Source organism: Brassica napus, chromosome A8, assembly GCF_020379485.1.
Source record: "Brassica napus cultivar Da-Ae chromosome A8, Da-Ae, whole genome shotgun sequence".
Taxonomy (NCBI): domain Eukaryota; kingdom Viridiplantae; phylum Streptophyta; class Magnoliopsida; order Brassicales; family Brassicaceae; genus Brassica; species Brassica napus.
In genome coordinates this window covers 12,934,487-12,950,425 of record NC_063441.1, presented here as the reverse complement: position 1 = coordinate 12,950,425, position 15,939 = coordinate 12,934,487, and the positions used below count along the sequence as shown (strand labels likewise).

The 15,939-nt window shown below is 33.5% G+C and overlaps 4 protein-coding genes and 1 pseudogene across 4 annotated transcripts; 4 read left to right on the top strand and 1 right to left on the bottom strand.

Annotated features, from left to right (window-relative positions):
• Window positions 1-1,691: 1,691 nt before the first annotated feature.
• Window positions 1,692-2,374, top strand: LOC106365093 (protein SPIRAL1-like 5). Its single transcript, XM_013804547.3, has 2 exons — window positions 1,692-2,025; window positions 2,122-2,374. Exons 1-2 carry the CDS (start codon window positions 1,804-1,806, stop codon window positions 2,197-2,199), a joined length of 300 nt encoding a protein of 99 aa, XP_013660001.1. The 5' UTR covers window positions 1,692-1,803; the 3' UTR covers window positions 2,200-2,374.
• A 197-nt stretch (window positions 2,375-2,571) lies between these two features.
• Window positions 2,572-4,111, top strand: LOC106365091. The gene is made up of 3 exons (XM_013804546.3): window positions 2,572-3,216; window positions 3,342-3,425; window positions 3,522-4,111. The coding sequence occupies exons 2-3, from the start codon at window positions 3,362-3,364 to the stop codon at window positions 3,716-3,718; spliced, it is 261 nt and encodes an 86-aa protein (XP_013660000.2). The 5' UTR covers window positions 2,572-3,216; window positions 3,342-3,361; the 3' UTR covers window positions 3,719-4,111.
• Window positions 4,112-4,233: 122 nt separating this feature from the next.
• On the bottom strand, window positions 4,234-6,747 carry LOC106365090 (short-chain dehydrogenase TIC 32, chloroplastic). Its single transcript, XM_013804545.3, has 8 exons — window positions 6,220-6,747; window positions 5,539-5,770; window positions 5,379-5,458; window positions 5,127-5,280; window positions 4,974-5,052; window positions 4,811-4,898; window positions 4,663-4,709; window positions 4,234-4,521 (listed from the first exon to the last, which is right to left on the bottom strand). The coding sequence occupies exons 1-8, from the start codon at window positions 6,323-6,325 to the stop codon at window positions 4,339-4,341; spliced, it is 969 nt and encodes a 322-aa protein (XP_013659999.1). The 5' UTR covers window positions 6,326-6,747; the 3' UTR covers window positions 4,234-4,338.
• A 2,485-nt stretch (window positions 6,748-9,232) lies between these two features.
• LOC106368469 (cysteine-rich receptor-like protein kinase 18) lies at window positions 9,233-12,115 on the top strand. Its single transcript, XM_013808432.3, has 7 exons — window positions 9,233-10,345; window positions 10,433-10,558; window positions 10,634-10,734; window positions 10,833-11,043; window positions 11,122-11,359; window positions 11,439-11,592; window positions 11,687-12,115. Exons 1-7 carry the CDS (start codon window positions 9,472-9,474, stop codon window positions 12,017-12,019), a joined length of 2,037 nt encoding a protein of 678 aa, XP_013663886.1. The 5' UTR covers window positions 9,233-9,471; the 3' UTR covers window positions 12,020-12,115.
• A 703-nt stretch (window positions 12,116-12,818) lies between these two features.
• LOC106368470 lies at window positions 12,819-15,685 on the top strand (annotated as a pseudogene).
• Window positions 15,686-15,939: the final 254 nt, after the last annotated feature.

Below are 15,939 nucleotides of genomic sequence, written 5' to 3'. Positions count from 1 at the left end.
AGCCAATATTGAAGCTATAGAAACCTCCGGCCATCGGCTTGAAACTAAAAAGAAAAATCTCTCTCTTTTTCTTTTGACGGCTAAAATTTTTTAGTTATGAGACTATTAGGATTAAACACATTGATTTAAGTATTACGTATACGCTTGCTTCACCCTCCATAAATTATTAAATTCATCATGCATTTAATGTCTTTTCAGACATAAAATTACACTCGAATATTGCTCTAAGGTTGGAACTTTGTTTGGGCTAAAAGTGGTAACTTGTTCTAAGAACATCTCTAAAAGCAACATTAAAACTTTAAATATAAGGTTTCAAGAGCAACCTCAAATTATAAGATTTTGAACATTTCAAAATTTTATATTTTTTCAGTCTCTACAATTACTCCCTCCGTATTTTTTTATTTGACGTTTTCCAGCTTTCACGAACATTAAGAAAACTGATGTAATTTATATTTTAACCTTTTCAATTGCTTTAGATTAGTTATTTAGTCATAAGGATGCTAAAAGTCACAATAATATTACAAGGATAGAAAAATCATCTTCTGTCATTATTTGCATTGGACTCCGTAAACGTCAAGTATATTGACACAGAAAAGAATCACTAAACGTCAACGTATCTTTCAAATAACCATGTTAACTTGTATATTTATTATTTTAACCTGTATACTATTATATTTCATAAATATTTTACATATAAAATGTTAGATTCGATAAATTTAAGCTTCTAACCTATATATAATAAAATTTTAATATTATTTTAAAAATTCATTAATTGATCTTGTATAAGAATATTACAAAAACTTATATTGAGTAATTTGATATATTACTTTTATTTGTGATTTAATTAGTGTGTTTTATAATTCTCATTTATTATAATATAACGTTAATACTATTTGTAATACTTTTAAATATATGTTTTATTATTCATAAAGTTTTGTAGATTTTATTAACTTTGATCAATTTTAAGGACTATATTGCAAACAATTTAAAAAAAAAGATTTAAGGTTTTACCATTGATGAACACCTCCCTCAAACCTCAATTTGAGGCTTATCTTTTTTTTGTATGAAATGTTAAATGTATTGATCAAGGTAGGAATAGACATTTACATGAGAGTAAGAAGCCTAAAAAAATTTACAAGGCTGTAAAGTATGTTTCTTATTCTCCTATGTATTAAGCTGAGACTTCAAACCAACGCTGCATCAATCTTGCATACTTATGATCAGCCTTATATCGAAGTGAAGTAGTTTTGTTGCGCAACTCCTTATCAATTTGAGGTTTATCTTACCTTAAAATAAGGTTGTTCTTGGAGATGCTCTAAAATTTAATGATGATACAAAACATTACCTTATATGTATGTAGTTTAATTTTTTTCATTTCAAATATTTGGAATTATTTTTATTCAGATGATGAATTATGCGTTATTCATTTATAAAATTAGAAAAAGTTATCTGAAATATCCAAGAATATCACAAAATTAAACTTTAGTTCCAAAATATACCAATACTATATAATTAAAAGTTCAAAAAGGTACAAACAAATTTTAGGTTTAAGACGAATTCATAAACGTTTAGTTAAGGTTACTAAACTCATCATTTTAAATGTTTACTTAATTATCTATGAAAGTATTAGTCTCATCATATCTTAGAAAATCTCCACCTGCTATCTCTATTTAAGCTTTTCTCTCTATCTCTTCTATCAATAGTTTAACATATCGCATTTTCCTGATCAAGCTAAACAAGTCTAGTAACTATAGGGTTTGATAAACAGGTATATAAATCACTAATTAAGCCTCTCAATCAATAATGAGCCGAGGTGGGAGCTCTGGAGGCGGACAAAGCTCACTAGGCTATCTTTTTGGATCAGACAATGAGACTCCAAAGAATCTCCCATCGGCTGCCCCAAAGCCTACACCACCATACGGCATAGATCCCACCGACGACGACAAATCTGACCAAAAGCCTAAGATCTCTAACAACAACAACTACTACAGAGCTCAGGGCCAAAACTCTGGCAACTTCGTCACAGTAAGTCTTTATTTTTCTTCATATTCTGAATTAATCAAATTCTGTACCTTTTTCAAATATGAAAAATTGTGGGTTGAGAGAATATTATAATTTCAGGATCGTCCAACGACGAAGGTTAAGTCGGTTCCTGGTGGAGGTTCGTCTCTTGGATACTTGTTCGGAGTAAAGGAATGAAAATGAAGTCATATAACTAGGGTTTGTATTGTGATCTAGTGAGTATTTTATGTGTACTGAATCTACTGATCCCTATCTAGACCTCTACACTTCTTATTTATATGTATGTACGAAAACGTGTGTTTTGAATTTGCAGTTGACTTGTTCAACTTGGCGAATAAATGGTTTCTAGTCATGGACATATATATATATATATATATATATATATATGCATCTTTAGTATGGTTTTTCTCATATATGAATATGCATTTCAGTATGCTTTTTCTCATATATTGTTCCTATTGCTTCCTCTTTAGTAATTGGGAAAGTGGAGCTTCTTCTTTTGCACATGTCCAATGTAAACTGAATTGGACATTTTTATTTTTGAAACAAAGGAATATAATAATTTGAAGCTCAGACACGTAGAAAACTGAATTTTATTTTCATGTAAATTGAAATTGTTTACAATATACTGAATTAGAAGCAGTAAAACAGATTTTAAACTATTAGATCACAATTATTGATAAGTTAGTTTGAATATTAATTGTATAAATTTATTTCAGTCTTGTTTACACAATTCAAATCATATAAAATTAACATGCTAGATTCTTCTTTCTTGCCTTTTTATCATTTAGAAATATTATCGACAAATTAATTTCAAACAGGTTTGGAACGTTTTTAAGTTTGATGTAATTTCCAAATTGTTCGTTCCAGCAACGGTAGTGGAACACCGCACGGAAGCCACGTGGATTGATGTTAGGATCTGTTTGAAATTATGGGGTAAATTTGCAATAATGAAAACTATATGTTGTTTTTTTTTGTTTTTTTTTTTTGATCAAAACTATATGTTGTTATTTTCTATAAATTTGTGTATACTTTTTCCCCAAGTCCCGGACCTTCTCAAACCTTCCTTCCTCTACTAGTTACAACTAACTGACATTCCCCAAACTCAAAACAAGTATTCGATCGCTGAAGAAAAAGCTCTTACAACCGGAGGAATAGTGACTTTCAATTTATATTGCTCAGTTGTTGAAACCGGTAATAATCAGCATCTTAATCTTGCGCATTAATCTCTGTGATGTTTGTTTCTTTTTTTTTTTCATTTGGTCTTCTCTTTTGTATTTTCTTCAAGGTATTAGACTTTCTCTTCTCATATGTTTCAGAAAGAGAGAGATCAAATATTATGCGGCCTTTTCCTGCTCCTATAGACAAGCTCAAACCAATATTTTCGGTTTCAAGATCACACGGTAACTCGTGTACCTTAATTCTTCACAGTTTCAGTTTGTCACGTGGAAGAAAATAAAACAGAGTGATTTCTTTTTTTTTTTCTTTCTGAGAAGCAGGTAAAGTAGTGAGAACCATTATACCCAAGAAACTTGAGAACGTGAACAATAGCGAAAGAGAGACAATGAAGAAGACTGAGGAAACAGTAGACCCAGTGGTTGCGTTCAGTAAACCACCACCGTTTACACCATTTGTCGGTCCATTGCTCGTGTATTCGCTTCTTCAATCATGGTTTAGCGGCGATGAAGACGGCTAGTTACATCTTGGAATATATTTATGTAATTATGTATTATATGAGATGTCTGCATGCCAAAGTTTTCTTAACCATAATCTCTAAAATTTAGATATCAACCGAGTCTTTAGTAGGCATAATCTTGTGAGATCTTAATGCATGTTTGGTGTTGTTTTAAGTCGATCACTTGTTTTTTTTTTTTTAAGTTTTGTGTGTTTGTGATCAAAAGAGTTTTGTAGTAATGCATCTAGTAAATAATAGTTAAAAAAAATTGATCTGGTTTCACTCACTACTAATTTTGTTTTCAACCCATTTTTAGAGCACCAGATTGAAATTGCAAGCATCATTTGTTGTAACCAGTCTTCTTTGAAACAGTCGAGATTCTCTTCAAGCCTTGAATTTTGATCTTTTGCAATGTTATAAAAGGTGACTATATTTTCATTTTGCATCTTCTATTAAGTGATTGTTCTATCCTTTGGTAAAAGCCAATAACTAAACCGGTCAGAACCAGAACTAAACCACATTTTGCAGAGTTGAAATGATTAAGGTTTGTTATGTTATTTTATTTCCTTTTGTCAAAATACTGAAATAGAAATCACACATGAAAACCATCAAAGTAAAGATTCATCTGAAACAATTTACTTTCAAGAATGACTTTCTCCTGAATGTGAATCTGTTAGCTTAGTGCTGAAGTCCCAAACCTTCTTGGCCAATTCTGAATCTTGTCCAAATGATGATGGTTTAGTAATTTTGCAATTTCTGAAGTATTCTCCTGTAACTCCTGCAACCTGAGGACTCAATGCCAAGTAGCAAGTTGTTGCCGCCCCCTACAAAGTCCAGTATTAAACAAGATAACCAACAAACCAAAGGAAGAACGGTCTATATCTTTAACCAGCACCAGTTCTCTCCTAGAATAGTTGTTACTGATTGGTTATTATCAGTGTGAGGTTTAGAAACTAAAAGCATACCTGCGGAACAGTCTTTATAAAATAGCTAGCCAGTGCACTAACAGCTCCTACGTACATCAAGCCAGTGACAGAGAGGATCATAAGCAAATCCAAAGTATGTATATACACACATTTGTTTACAACATGTGCGTAACAGAAGAGAAGTTACCAGCTAAATAGCTATTGAAGTGGCGCCAAAGACTTGTCATAATGGCTCCTGGATGAAGTGAATTTACTGTTATATTGACTCCATCTTCCTGTTTTATGATCATACCAGAACTGAATCAACATAGGTTCTTGATTTGATAGATCCATTTTCTTGTTGTACTTACCTTCAGTTGCCTTGCAAGCTCGTTGGCGTGTAATACGTTGCAGAGTTTAGACTGACCATAAGCTGAAATGCTACTGTAACTGCAGTAGAAACAAAAGCAACGAACAATGTCACGTTTTTTTCAAGAATAAAGAACATGATATCGAAGAAGTACCTTGATACGTCGTTGATCTTATCAAACCGGACTCCTTCAGGATAAGAGAACCGATGAGCTTCTGATGATAGATTAACAATCCTTCCTTCTCGTTTGCTTTCACGTGATGTGTTCTTCATTGTATCTAGCAGAAGCTTGGTCAACAGAAAATGGCCTGAAACATGATGATGATGATGATGATGATGATGATGATGAGACTATAAAACTTAGGACAAAGGTATAATAATCTTGGTTTGGTTTCTCTTAGCTCACCTAGATGGTTAGTTGCGAATTGCAGCTCAATATTGTCCTTAGAGAGCATGAAAGGACATGCCATTACCCCAGCGTTGTTGCTAACAAGATTTGAGAGATTACAAAACATTAAAACCGTCACAAAACACTAGACATGAACTACTGTGTTTCGAGAGCTTACATCAAGATGTTTAGTGGAAGACCAGTAGATTTGTAGTCAGATGCAAATCTCCTGACAGATTCAATTGAGCTGAGATCTAACTCCATGACGTCGAGTTTAGCACCAGGGACTTGATTGAGGATATCTTGCTTAACTTTAGCACCGGAGACAGTGTTCCTCACCGCCATAACCACGTGCACACCACGCAGTGCAAGAACACGCGCTGTCTCTACTCCTATACCACTCGATGCTCCTGAAAACATGAACAATGAAACAAAAGACAACTTAAGAAACCAAACAAAGTCCATAAAGCTCAATGCAGGGTAACAAACTAAGCTAGCTATTTTAATTTTATTTGGATTATGATATATAATCAGCTGAAACAGAGACAGAGTGTATAAAAGATTTTATAAGCACATGTTCTTTTACAGATCTCAAGTTCTCTCCCCTATCAGTGAAATGGTCCCAACCATGCTAAAGACAGAATCCAATTCAAGAAAAGCTCATTAGAAAAAAGATTGTTACTTTATGACTCAACTATCCTAAGTGTAGGAGGGACAGTCAAAGTCATATCATTTTTGCCTACAGGTGAAAGTCAAATCTGAGAGAGGAATAGAGAGGGCCCAAGATCTTAAAGTACAGAAAAGTAAACATATTTAGACAAAACTCAAGTTGTGAAAGAAAGATTTGATAGAAGAGAACCAGTGACAATAGCAGTGAGGCCAGTTCCGTCAACTCCATGAGTGACATCTTCTGCGGTGGAACTAGACGAGAATCCAGATGCTCCTTTCGATCCCCAAAACCACATCTTTGAGGGTAACGAAAAACACTGTGACTGTCCTGTTGACTTATTTTAATGAACAAATAGGAAGAATAATAGATCTCTACAAACTAAGTCAAAAGTTTCTATTTTAAGATTCTTTTTTAAGGACTTAACAAAATAGCTGAACAGCACATAATTTGAGAAGTAAAGTAGTTGGCCACGTGAACCAACCAGGGCCGTGCCTGACATTTTGCAAGCTAGAAGCAAGAAAAAAAAATTGACCCAGAAATGCTCTATCCATAACTCGAACCCAGGGCATCCAACAAGAGAAACCCAAATAATAGCAACTTTAACCATCTCTGCTACCTAATCTTCATGAGAATTGGCCCCAAAAATGTTTTTATACTGATTGGCCCTCGAGCAAATGCTTGATGGGCTTGTATCCAGGCCATCACACCAATTGTGTATTGCTTTTAACAACTGTGTTGTTATTGTGGAACAACGAGAAAGATAAATTCTAAACACGAAGAAGTAGACCAATAGATTTAAGAAGTGCCTTTTCTGAAACCCCACAAACCTTAGCGAAGATTTTTATCTACATACGAAATTATTGTCCTTGGTAAACGGGTCCTAGGCTGAAGAAGTATGAAATATGAATTCGTAGATGTTGACTTATTTTCGTCTAAAGACCGATCTAAATCTAAGGCTCTAAAATAATATTAAAAATAGAAAATAAAGGAACGAAAAAGAATAAAACAAGAGGAAAATCTATTCATTCCCTAATTTGATAAATAATAATTATAGTCTATTATTTCTTAAAATCTTATATATTAAAACAGAAGTCAAAACCTTGATTTATGTGTGTTTTTTTTAAAAAAATTGACCTAATAGACTTATTACTAGAAAGTCATGTTACATTTAGAATCTAATTTTATCATTTAAATTTTGGAAGACCATAAATTTTTATTGGGCTATCAATAATTGAATTGAAACAATAGATGATCCATTAGATTTATATCTAGTATAAATTAAATAGATATAATTTAATGTTGTAATATTATACATCTATATGCTAAATATTTAAATATTTATCGATGTTAACTTTTAAAATTATAAAAAAAAAATTAAATAACAAAAATCATATTATCTAACAATGATTAATCTTTACTACTTTAAACTAATGAAAACAAATTTTAAACTATATAATTTATTTTAAAAATTAAACAAAAACTAAATGTTTAATTATTTACTCGATAATATAAATCTATGAAGCGAAAATTTATTTTAAAAAAAACTTTCTAAATTTGTGAAAAGTTACAATATTTTTGAATATGACAATAAAACAATATTTTACTAATCTTTATATATATAGTTACGATTTTAATAATAAAATAAAATCTGAAAAGATATATGTAGAAGAAGATACAAATACATGTGAAAGTTTGAAACAATCTATTCAATTAAAAAAATATACAGTAAACTTATTATATTTTAAAAATTGATAGACACACATATATATATATATATATATAAAATCATATGGAACAAATATTTCTTGTGAATAGTGTAAATTGTAATGAATGATAAGAAATTCACCATTCTCATTCATTCTTTGGGTCACTATTTAGAGCCTTAATATATTGGTTATAATTCCTACAATTTTGGACATTTTTTTCATTTTGGTAATGAATTTGTGTTTTATTGTCTAAAACTATAACACTAATCTTCTAACAACTTGGGATTTCTTTGTCAATAAAATTTTGTAAATAAAATAATACCCATATTTCTTGTCAATCATAAATGCATACTTTTATTAATTTCTAAATAAATTTTGCTTAATAAATATTCTCCTGATGTGATGTTAAGTTCGTTGACTTGTTAAAAAATTTTATTAGACGACAAATGATTGGATTTATTTACGATTACATTAATAGCATTATTATACATTCTCTTGCATCCTTCAATTTCGTTTTTCTTTTTGCATCCTTCAATTCCTGCAGTTTTAAAAATTAAATCTAAAATATTACCCTTATTCAGGTTTACCAAAATCTCTTATTTGATTCCAAATATATTAAACTTAAACATATTTATTATAAATAATAAATTATTATATTTTACAATAGTGGATAGCATTTATTGGTGGATCTATATCAATTATATTAATATTTTAGAGGTTATATTTAAAAAAATCCACATAAAAGCACATAACGTACGTAAAAGTTCGAACACTTCCAAATTTGAATTTTCTTTTTTGGAAAATTTTGAAATTCTTTTTATTAATAAGTGTTATGATTTTCTAAATGCTCTGCCAGCAAGTCTACTTTCTAAAATAAATTTAATCGAATGACCATCATGCTTCTTATATATCTTTTACTAACTAAACGAGGAAATTATGACGAAGTTAGTTTCTGATCAGAAATAAATGCATTCACAGTACGAGACTTAGTCCCCGTTGAAAATGATGCTAGTGATTGACAAATTGGCATGCATATTATTCCATAAGTCAAAATCCAAAAGGCCAAGACTAGTCCTTTAGATTTTTCGGATATCCATTGAATTTGCTTCGATACATTGTTTGTTTAGATTCAAAAAATCCGAATATTCGTAACTCTTCGGAACAAAAAATATATTAAAAATTAATATCAGCAAAAAACAGAGTAAATCACAAATAACTGTATATCCCCTCCGCTTTTATACAAATAAATTTTTATCTACAACTAAATATATATTTTTATATATTATTATTTAACATATAATTATATTAATGTTATTTACAAATTTACTTATAAAAATTTTAAACTAAAAGAAATATAAAATCTTTATAAAACAACAATTTTTTCTTAACTTTTGTGTTTTATAAATAAATTTAGTTTATTTTAAAAATTTATGAAACATATAGTTTTGCTACTTATTACTTTTATTTTATTTTATATAATTTTTTATTTAAAAAAAAACTTTTTCTAGATTTGTTTGTATTTAACAATTTGGATAAAATGATCGTAAAGATTCATAATTTTTACGGATATCCGTATTTTTCAAAACAAATTGACTTGAAAAATTAATTAGTGAAACAAATCACAAATACCAAAAATTATATTATTATTATATTATTATTCGCTCCCACCCGGCCACCCCTATTAATGTCATTCAAGTACTAATACAACCATTCACACTTTATCTAAAAGACAAATATGGCGAAAAAGAGCTATGAGACAGTTCTCTGTTTCTTCTTCTTCTTCATCATCATCATAAGCTTCAGTTCCATTTCTGTTTCTGCACAAGTTTGTGAAAACACTACTGGAATATTCATACCCAACAGTACTTATGACAACAACCGTCGTTTCATCCTTTCCACCCTCCCTTCAAACGTCACGGCTCATGACGGCTACTTCCAAAGTTCGATCGGGCTTGGTCTGGACCGAGTCTACGCCATGGGGATGTGCGCTCCAGGCGCTGAACCTAATGTTTGCTCTCAATGTATTGAGACCGCTTCTGATGGCTTACTACAGAACTGTCTAAACCAGGTAGACGCTTTCTCATGGTCAGGTGACAAAACCCTTTGCCTTGTTCGATACACCAACCGCTCCTTCTCCGGATTACTCGGCATGGAGCCACGCGGAGCGATCGCCAGTACTGCAGATACCAATCTGAATCAGACTTACTTTGATAGTGTGTGGACAAAATTAATGTTTGGCATGATCTCTAATATCTCATCTTCCTCATCAGCCGGGAACAGTTCGTCTAAGTTCTATGCAGACGAAGACGATGTAGTTCAATTACCGGACTTCAGGAACATATCGGCGTTGATGCAATGCACACCAGATGTCTCTTCTGAAGATTGTGACGTCTGCTTACGGACAAACGTTATTGACTATCAGACGTGTTGCCGTAGGAAGCAAGGTGGAGTTATATCGCGACCAAGTTGCTTTTTCCGGTGGGAGTTGTATCCTTTCATTGGTGCTTCAGATCTTATTTTCTTACAGCCTTCAACGCCGCTCCCTATGACACCATCTCCTGTTTCCAAAGATCCGTCTCTCACAGTACCCTCTCATGTTTCCAAGAAAGGCAAGTTCTATTTTTAGAGTAGAGCAACTTTTTTATTTTTATTTTTTGTGTGTAGTTATGTTCTTGGTGAATTGGATTTTTGTGCAGATACAAGAATCTCAGGAGGAGTTATTGCGGTGATTGTCGTTGTTGCTCTTGTTGCCATAATATTGATTACTCTAGGCGTTGTTACTTTAAAGAGAAGAAAGAAAAAGCAAGAAATTGAACTTCCAAGTGAGTTTATTTATGTTTTGAACATTTAATTTTGTCTTGGAACTTTTTCACAAACTTTTTTTGTCTTAAATGAAGCCGAATCGATCCAGTTTGATTTAAGCACAATTGAAGCTGCTACAAACAAATTTTCTGAGCGTAATAAGCTTGGTGAAGGAGGATTTGGTGAGGTTTACAAGGTATATACACATATAGACTTTCTTTGTCCACCTAGCTTTCTTCTTTTGTTGAGACTTCGTGAAGTGATATGTTGCTTAATTTGCAATTATTTTGAAAGGGTATGCTCATGAATGGTACTGAAGTTGCGGTGAAGAGATTATCTAAAACATCAGGACAAGGCGAAGTAGAGTTCAAGAACGAGGTTATTGTTGTTGCAAAACTTCAGCACAGGAATCTTGTTAGACTTCTTGGGTTTTCATTACAAGGAGAAGAGAAGTTACTCGTCTATGAGTTTGTTCCTAACAAAAGCCTCAACTATTTCCTCTTTGGTCTGTTTTTATTAAATTCACTTTCATTTGGTTCTCTTCCTTGAACCTAGCTAATTTTTATTTTGTATAAGTATGCAGACTCTAAGAAGAGAACTCAATTGGACTGGACAGTTAGACGCAACATCATTGGGGGAATTACTCGAGGGATTCTATATCTTCATCAAGATTCACGGCTCAAGATCATACACCGTGACCTCAAAGCGAGTAACATTCTCTTAGATGCTGATATGAATCCGAAAATCGCTGATTTTGGAATGGCAAGGATCTTTGGAATCAACCAAACTGTAGCCAATACATCAAAAGTGGTCGGAACCTTGTGAGTATATACTTTCTTGGAGCAAATGAAGTTCAGTTAATGAACCCTTTTGTCGCTTATTAACTTGTGTATTTTGCAGTGGTTATATGCCACCAGAGTATGTGGCAAATGGGCAGTTCTCGACTAAATCGGATGTCTATAGCTTTGGAGTATTGATTCTTGAGATCATTAGTGGCAAAAAGAATAGCAGCTTCTACCAGATAGAGGGTCTTATTAACAACTTAGTCACATATGTTAGCAATTATCAACTAAATAACTCTCAATTTTTTTTTAATTCTCTTAATCTAATTGATCATAGTTATAAATATATTACAATAATTTATACAGGTCTGGAGACTTTGGGAGAGTAAATCATTGTACGAGCTCGTAGATCCTGGCATCAGAGACAATTGTAAAAGTGATGAAGTCATTAGATATATTCATATTGGGCTGTTATGTGTTCAAGAAAATCCTGTAGATCGTCCAACAATGTCTACCATTCACCAAATGCTTACAACCAGCTCAATTGCACTGCCCGTCCCTCTGCCACCTGGATTTTTTTGCAGTAACGAACCAATATCGAATCCACTAGCCCAGGGACTGGAACCGGGTCAATGGAACAGCAAGTCTTTTACTTGTTCTGTAGATGAAGCTACTATCACCGATGTTATTCCTCGTTGAATACTCAACATGTTATGTTTGGTTTAAGTTTTTTTTCCACAAACGCATGTCACTTTCTCATATATGTTCTTCCTTAATTTTTACCCATAGTCCATTCAGAATGACTACGTTTCTAGACCATGATAAGAGGCAGTTCACTATCATTTTAAAACAAAGATTAAGCATCTTTCTCAATATCTTATAGCTTGGTTTGGGAAATGAAAAACACACAGGGCTGTTCTTATACAAAGAGAGTTTATTACAGTAACCTATCAAATTAGGGGTTTCACCCATTTACATAAATTTATTAACAAATATATTTTTAAAAATACTATCAACTTCCACAAAACCATGAATTAATATATTTTTAACATGATTTTCGTGTCTTGGTTTAAGTTATTTGATCTTGTTTGATTTTCATTAGTAAATCCTAACGAAGTCCTTGACGAATCTGAAGAATATATAGTTTATAATGGTCACCTGCAATCTGGAGAAATATCTAGTAAAGTAGCCTCACTCAAATATTGAAGATCACAAGTGTTAGTCCAGAACTCTAATGTTAAAGTTGAACTCGACGGTCCAAGTCTATCACAAAATTCAAAGTTTTCAGTTTCTTATTAATGTGCATGTCCATTCAAGTAGAAAACTCAAACGTCTGAGTTGTTAATGAGAACCATAAGAACACGCACGCAAACATTGACTGAATCAACTAAAAGAAGCAAAAAATGTCTAAGGCAAGTTAAGATGCTATATCTTGGTATGATCATGACTGCTGCGAAAAGCTGTCCATGTGAATAAGATAGAACCGTTTTTCGTATATAGATCCGCGTGCTGCGGAAAAACTAGCGTCATAAAGTCACTGATTGAAATAAATCACTGATTATAACAAAACGGAAACACCCTCTAACATCAAGGGTGACTTTAGGGTCAAGTCTCCCACTATAATTCAAACTAGTATTATTAGCTAGCATGCAAAGTCGTTCAAGTATACAATTCAGACTTAAATTTATAATATCCACACATTTCAACACAGACACACACACATGAACTGAATAATCTAAAGATAATAAAAATGGCAAAGAAGAGCAGTGTATCAATCCTATGCTCCTTAATCATAATCTTTAGTGCTATATCTGTTTCTGCACAAACATGTGACGAAACTGCTGGAAACTTCAAACCGGATAGTCCATATGACATGAACCGCCGTCTCATCAACTTTACTCTGGCTTCTAACGTCACGGTTCACGACGGCTACTTCTACGGTTGGATGGGCCTAGACCCGGACATAGTCTACGCCGTGGGGATGTGCTCTCCAGGTGCTGGACCAGAAGCTTGCTCCCAATGCATCCAGGACACCTCAGATAGTTTACTAAAGTCATGTCCCAATCAGACAGACTCTTTCACATGGTTAGGTGAAGAGTTTCTTTGCCTTGTTCACTACTCTCGCAAACCTTTCACCGGGGTCCTCATCTTGGAGCCATCTAAAGTCCTTTACAATTCCGTGGACATAGAAAAAGAAAACCTGAAGGAATTTGATGGTGTATGGGATGAGTTAATGTCTCGTACGATGACATCGTTGGTGAGAAACAATTTATCTACTCCTACTAGTAAATACTATGAAAATGAAATAGCTCCTGTGCCGGGTTACAAGAACATATCGGTGTTGATGCAATGCACTCCAGATGTTTCTTCGGAGGATTGTAAACTTTGCCTAGAGAAGAGCGTTGACTACTACAAGACATTGCACCATGGGAAGAGAGGTGGCATTGTGTTGCGGCCAAGTTGCTTTTTACGGTGGGAATTGTACACATTTTCTGGTGTTTTTGATCATATTAGAATGCCACCTCCATCATCACCACCACTGCCTTCACCGCCGCCTTCAAAGACACCTTTTGTCGTCACCAACATGCCTAAGAAAGGCAAGTCCTTTTGGTAACCATTTCAGAGACATTCTTGATTTGATTTTTAATATATTGTGTAATTATGGTTTTGGTGAATTGGTGGCTTTATGCAGATACAAGTTTATCAGGAGGAATTATCAGTGCTATAGTCATTGTTATTTTATTTTTCATAATATTGGTAGCCATAGTCGTTGCTATTTTCAAGAGAAAGAGAAAGCAAAAAATTGAACTTCCAAGTGAGTTTTTTGTTTCCATTTAAATCCTTAACTGATATTTTAACCTAAAGAAGCTTTTTTGATGAGCTTAATGTTGGTCTTTAAAATAGCGGAATCTGTTCAATTTGATTTAAAGACAATAGAAGCTGCGACCAGCAACTTCTCTGCTAGTAACAAGCTTGGTCAAGGTGGATTTGGTGAGGTTTACAAGGTATTTATATGCTATTTTTCCACCCCATTTTCTTCTTTCGTGGAGAAACAATGAAATGATGATGCCTTATTTGGATTATTTACAAGGGTATGCTCATGAATGGAACTGAAGTTGCGGTAAAGAGACTGTCTAAAACATCAAGACAAGGTGAGGTAGAGTTCAAGAACGAGGTAGTTGTTGTTGCAAAGCTTCAGCATAGAAATCTTGTTAGACTTCTCGGATTTTCGCTACAAGGAGAAGAGAAGTTACTCGTCTATGAGTTTGTTCCTAACAAAAGCCTTGATTATTTCCTGTTTGGTCAGTTAAACTTAAAACTATACTCTTGTTTCTTGTTTTTTATTCTTGTACATACCTAATATTTGTGATCATGCATGACTATCTAGACCCTAAGAAGATACTTCAGCTGGACTGGACTATGCGACGCAACATCATTGATGGGATTACTAGAGGAATTTTATATCTTCATCAAGATTCACGGCTCAAAATTATACATCGTGACCTAAAAGCAAGTAATATTCTCTTAGACGCGGATATGAACCCAAAAATTGCTGATTTTGGAATGGCAAGGACCTTTTGTATGGACCAAAATGTAGCCAATACAAGAAGAGTGGTTGGAACCTTGTGAGTATCTACTTTTTGGATTTGGTGAATTTCGATCAAATACCATATTTCTGAGAATTCACCTTTATGTTTGCAGTGGTTACATGCCTCCCGAATATGTGACACATGGTCAATTCTCCATAAAATCAGATGTCTATAGCTTTGGAGTATTGATTCTTGAGATCATTAGCGGAAAAAAGAATAGCAGCTTCTACCAGATGGAGGGTCTAGTTAACAACTTAGCCACATATGTGAGCTATAAACTCGTTAGCCCCAAACTTTGTTTGATTCTATAAAATTGTGATGATAGTTCTGAAAACATATTACACAACTTATATAGGTATGGAGACTTTGGGAGAACAAATCATTGCATGAACTCATAGATCCCGTTATCAGAGAAGAGAGTAAAAGAGATGAAGTCATTAGATACATTCATATTGGGCTGTTGTGTGTTCAAGAAAATTCTGCAGAACGTCCAACAATGTCTAAGATTCATCAAATGCTCACAACCAGCTCAATTACTCTGGATGTGCCTCTACCACCTGGATTTCTGTTTAGGAATGGACCAGGATCAAACCCACTAGCCCAGGGGTTGGAACCGGGTGAACCCACCAGCATGTCTTTTGCTTGTTCGTTAGATGAAGCAACAATCACCGATGTTAGTCCTCGATAAAAATCCAGCATGTCTGTTTTTGTTGAGGTTGTTTCCAAAAATGCTTGCCAGTTGTTTTATATCAGATATGAAAATAATTAAGCGTCACTACCGGTTTGAACTACTCAATATAAAGAACCCGCTCTGGAAAATTTGCAAGCAACACATAGCTTTAGCATAGTCATATTGGGAACAAAAATGAAAATGCCTACAAGGCTTAGTTAAGTGGTAGACGAGATTTGGGAACATGTTAAAACATTCCTCTAGGGTCCGAATCTTCCTTGAAACAAAATCAAAGCTATGTGAAAGGTCTAAACTTGAGTTTCGACTCATATAATGTACATGGTAGTCTGATAACATGA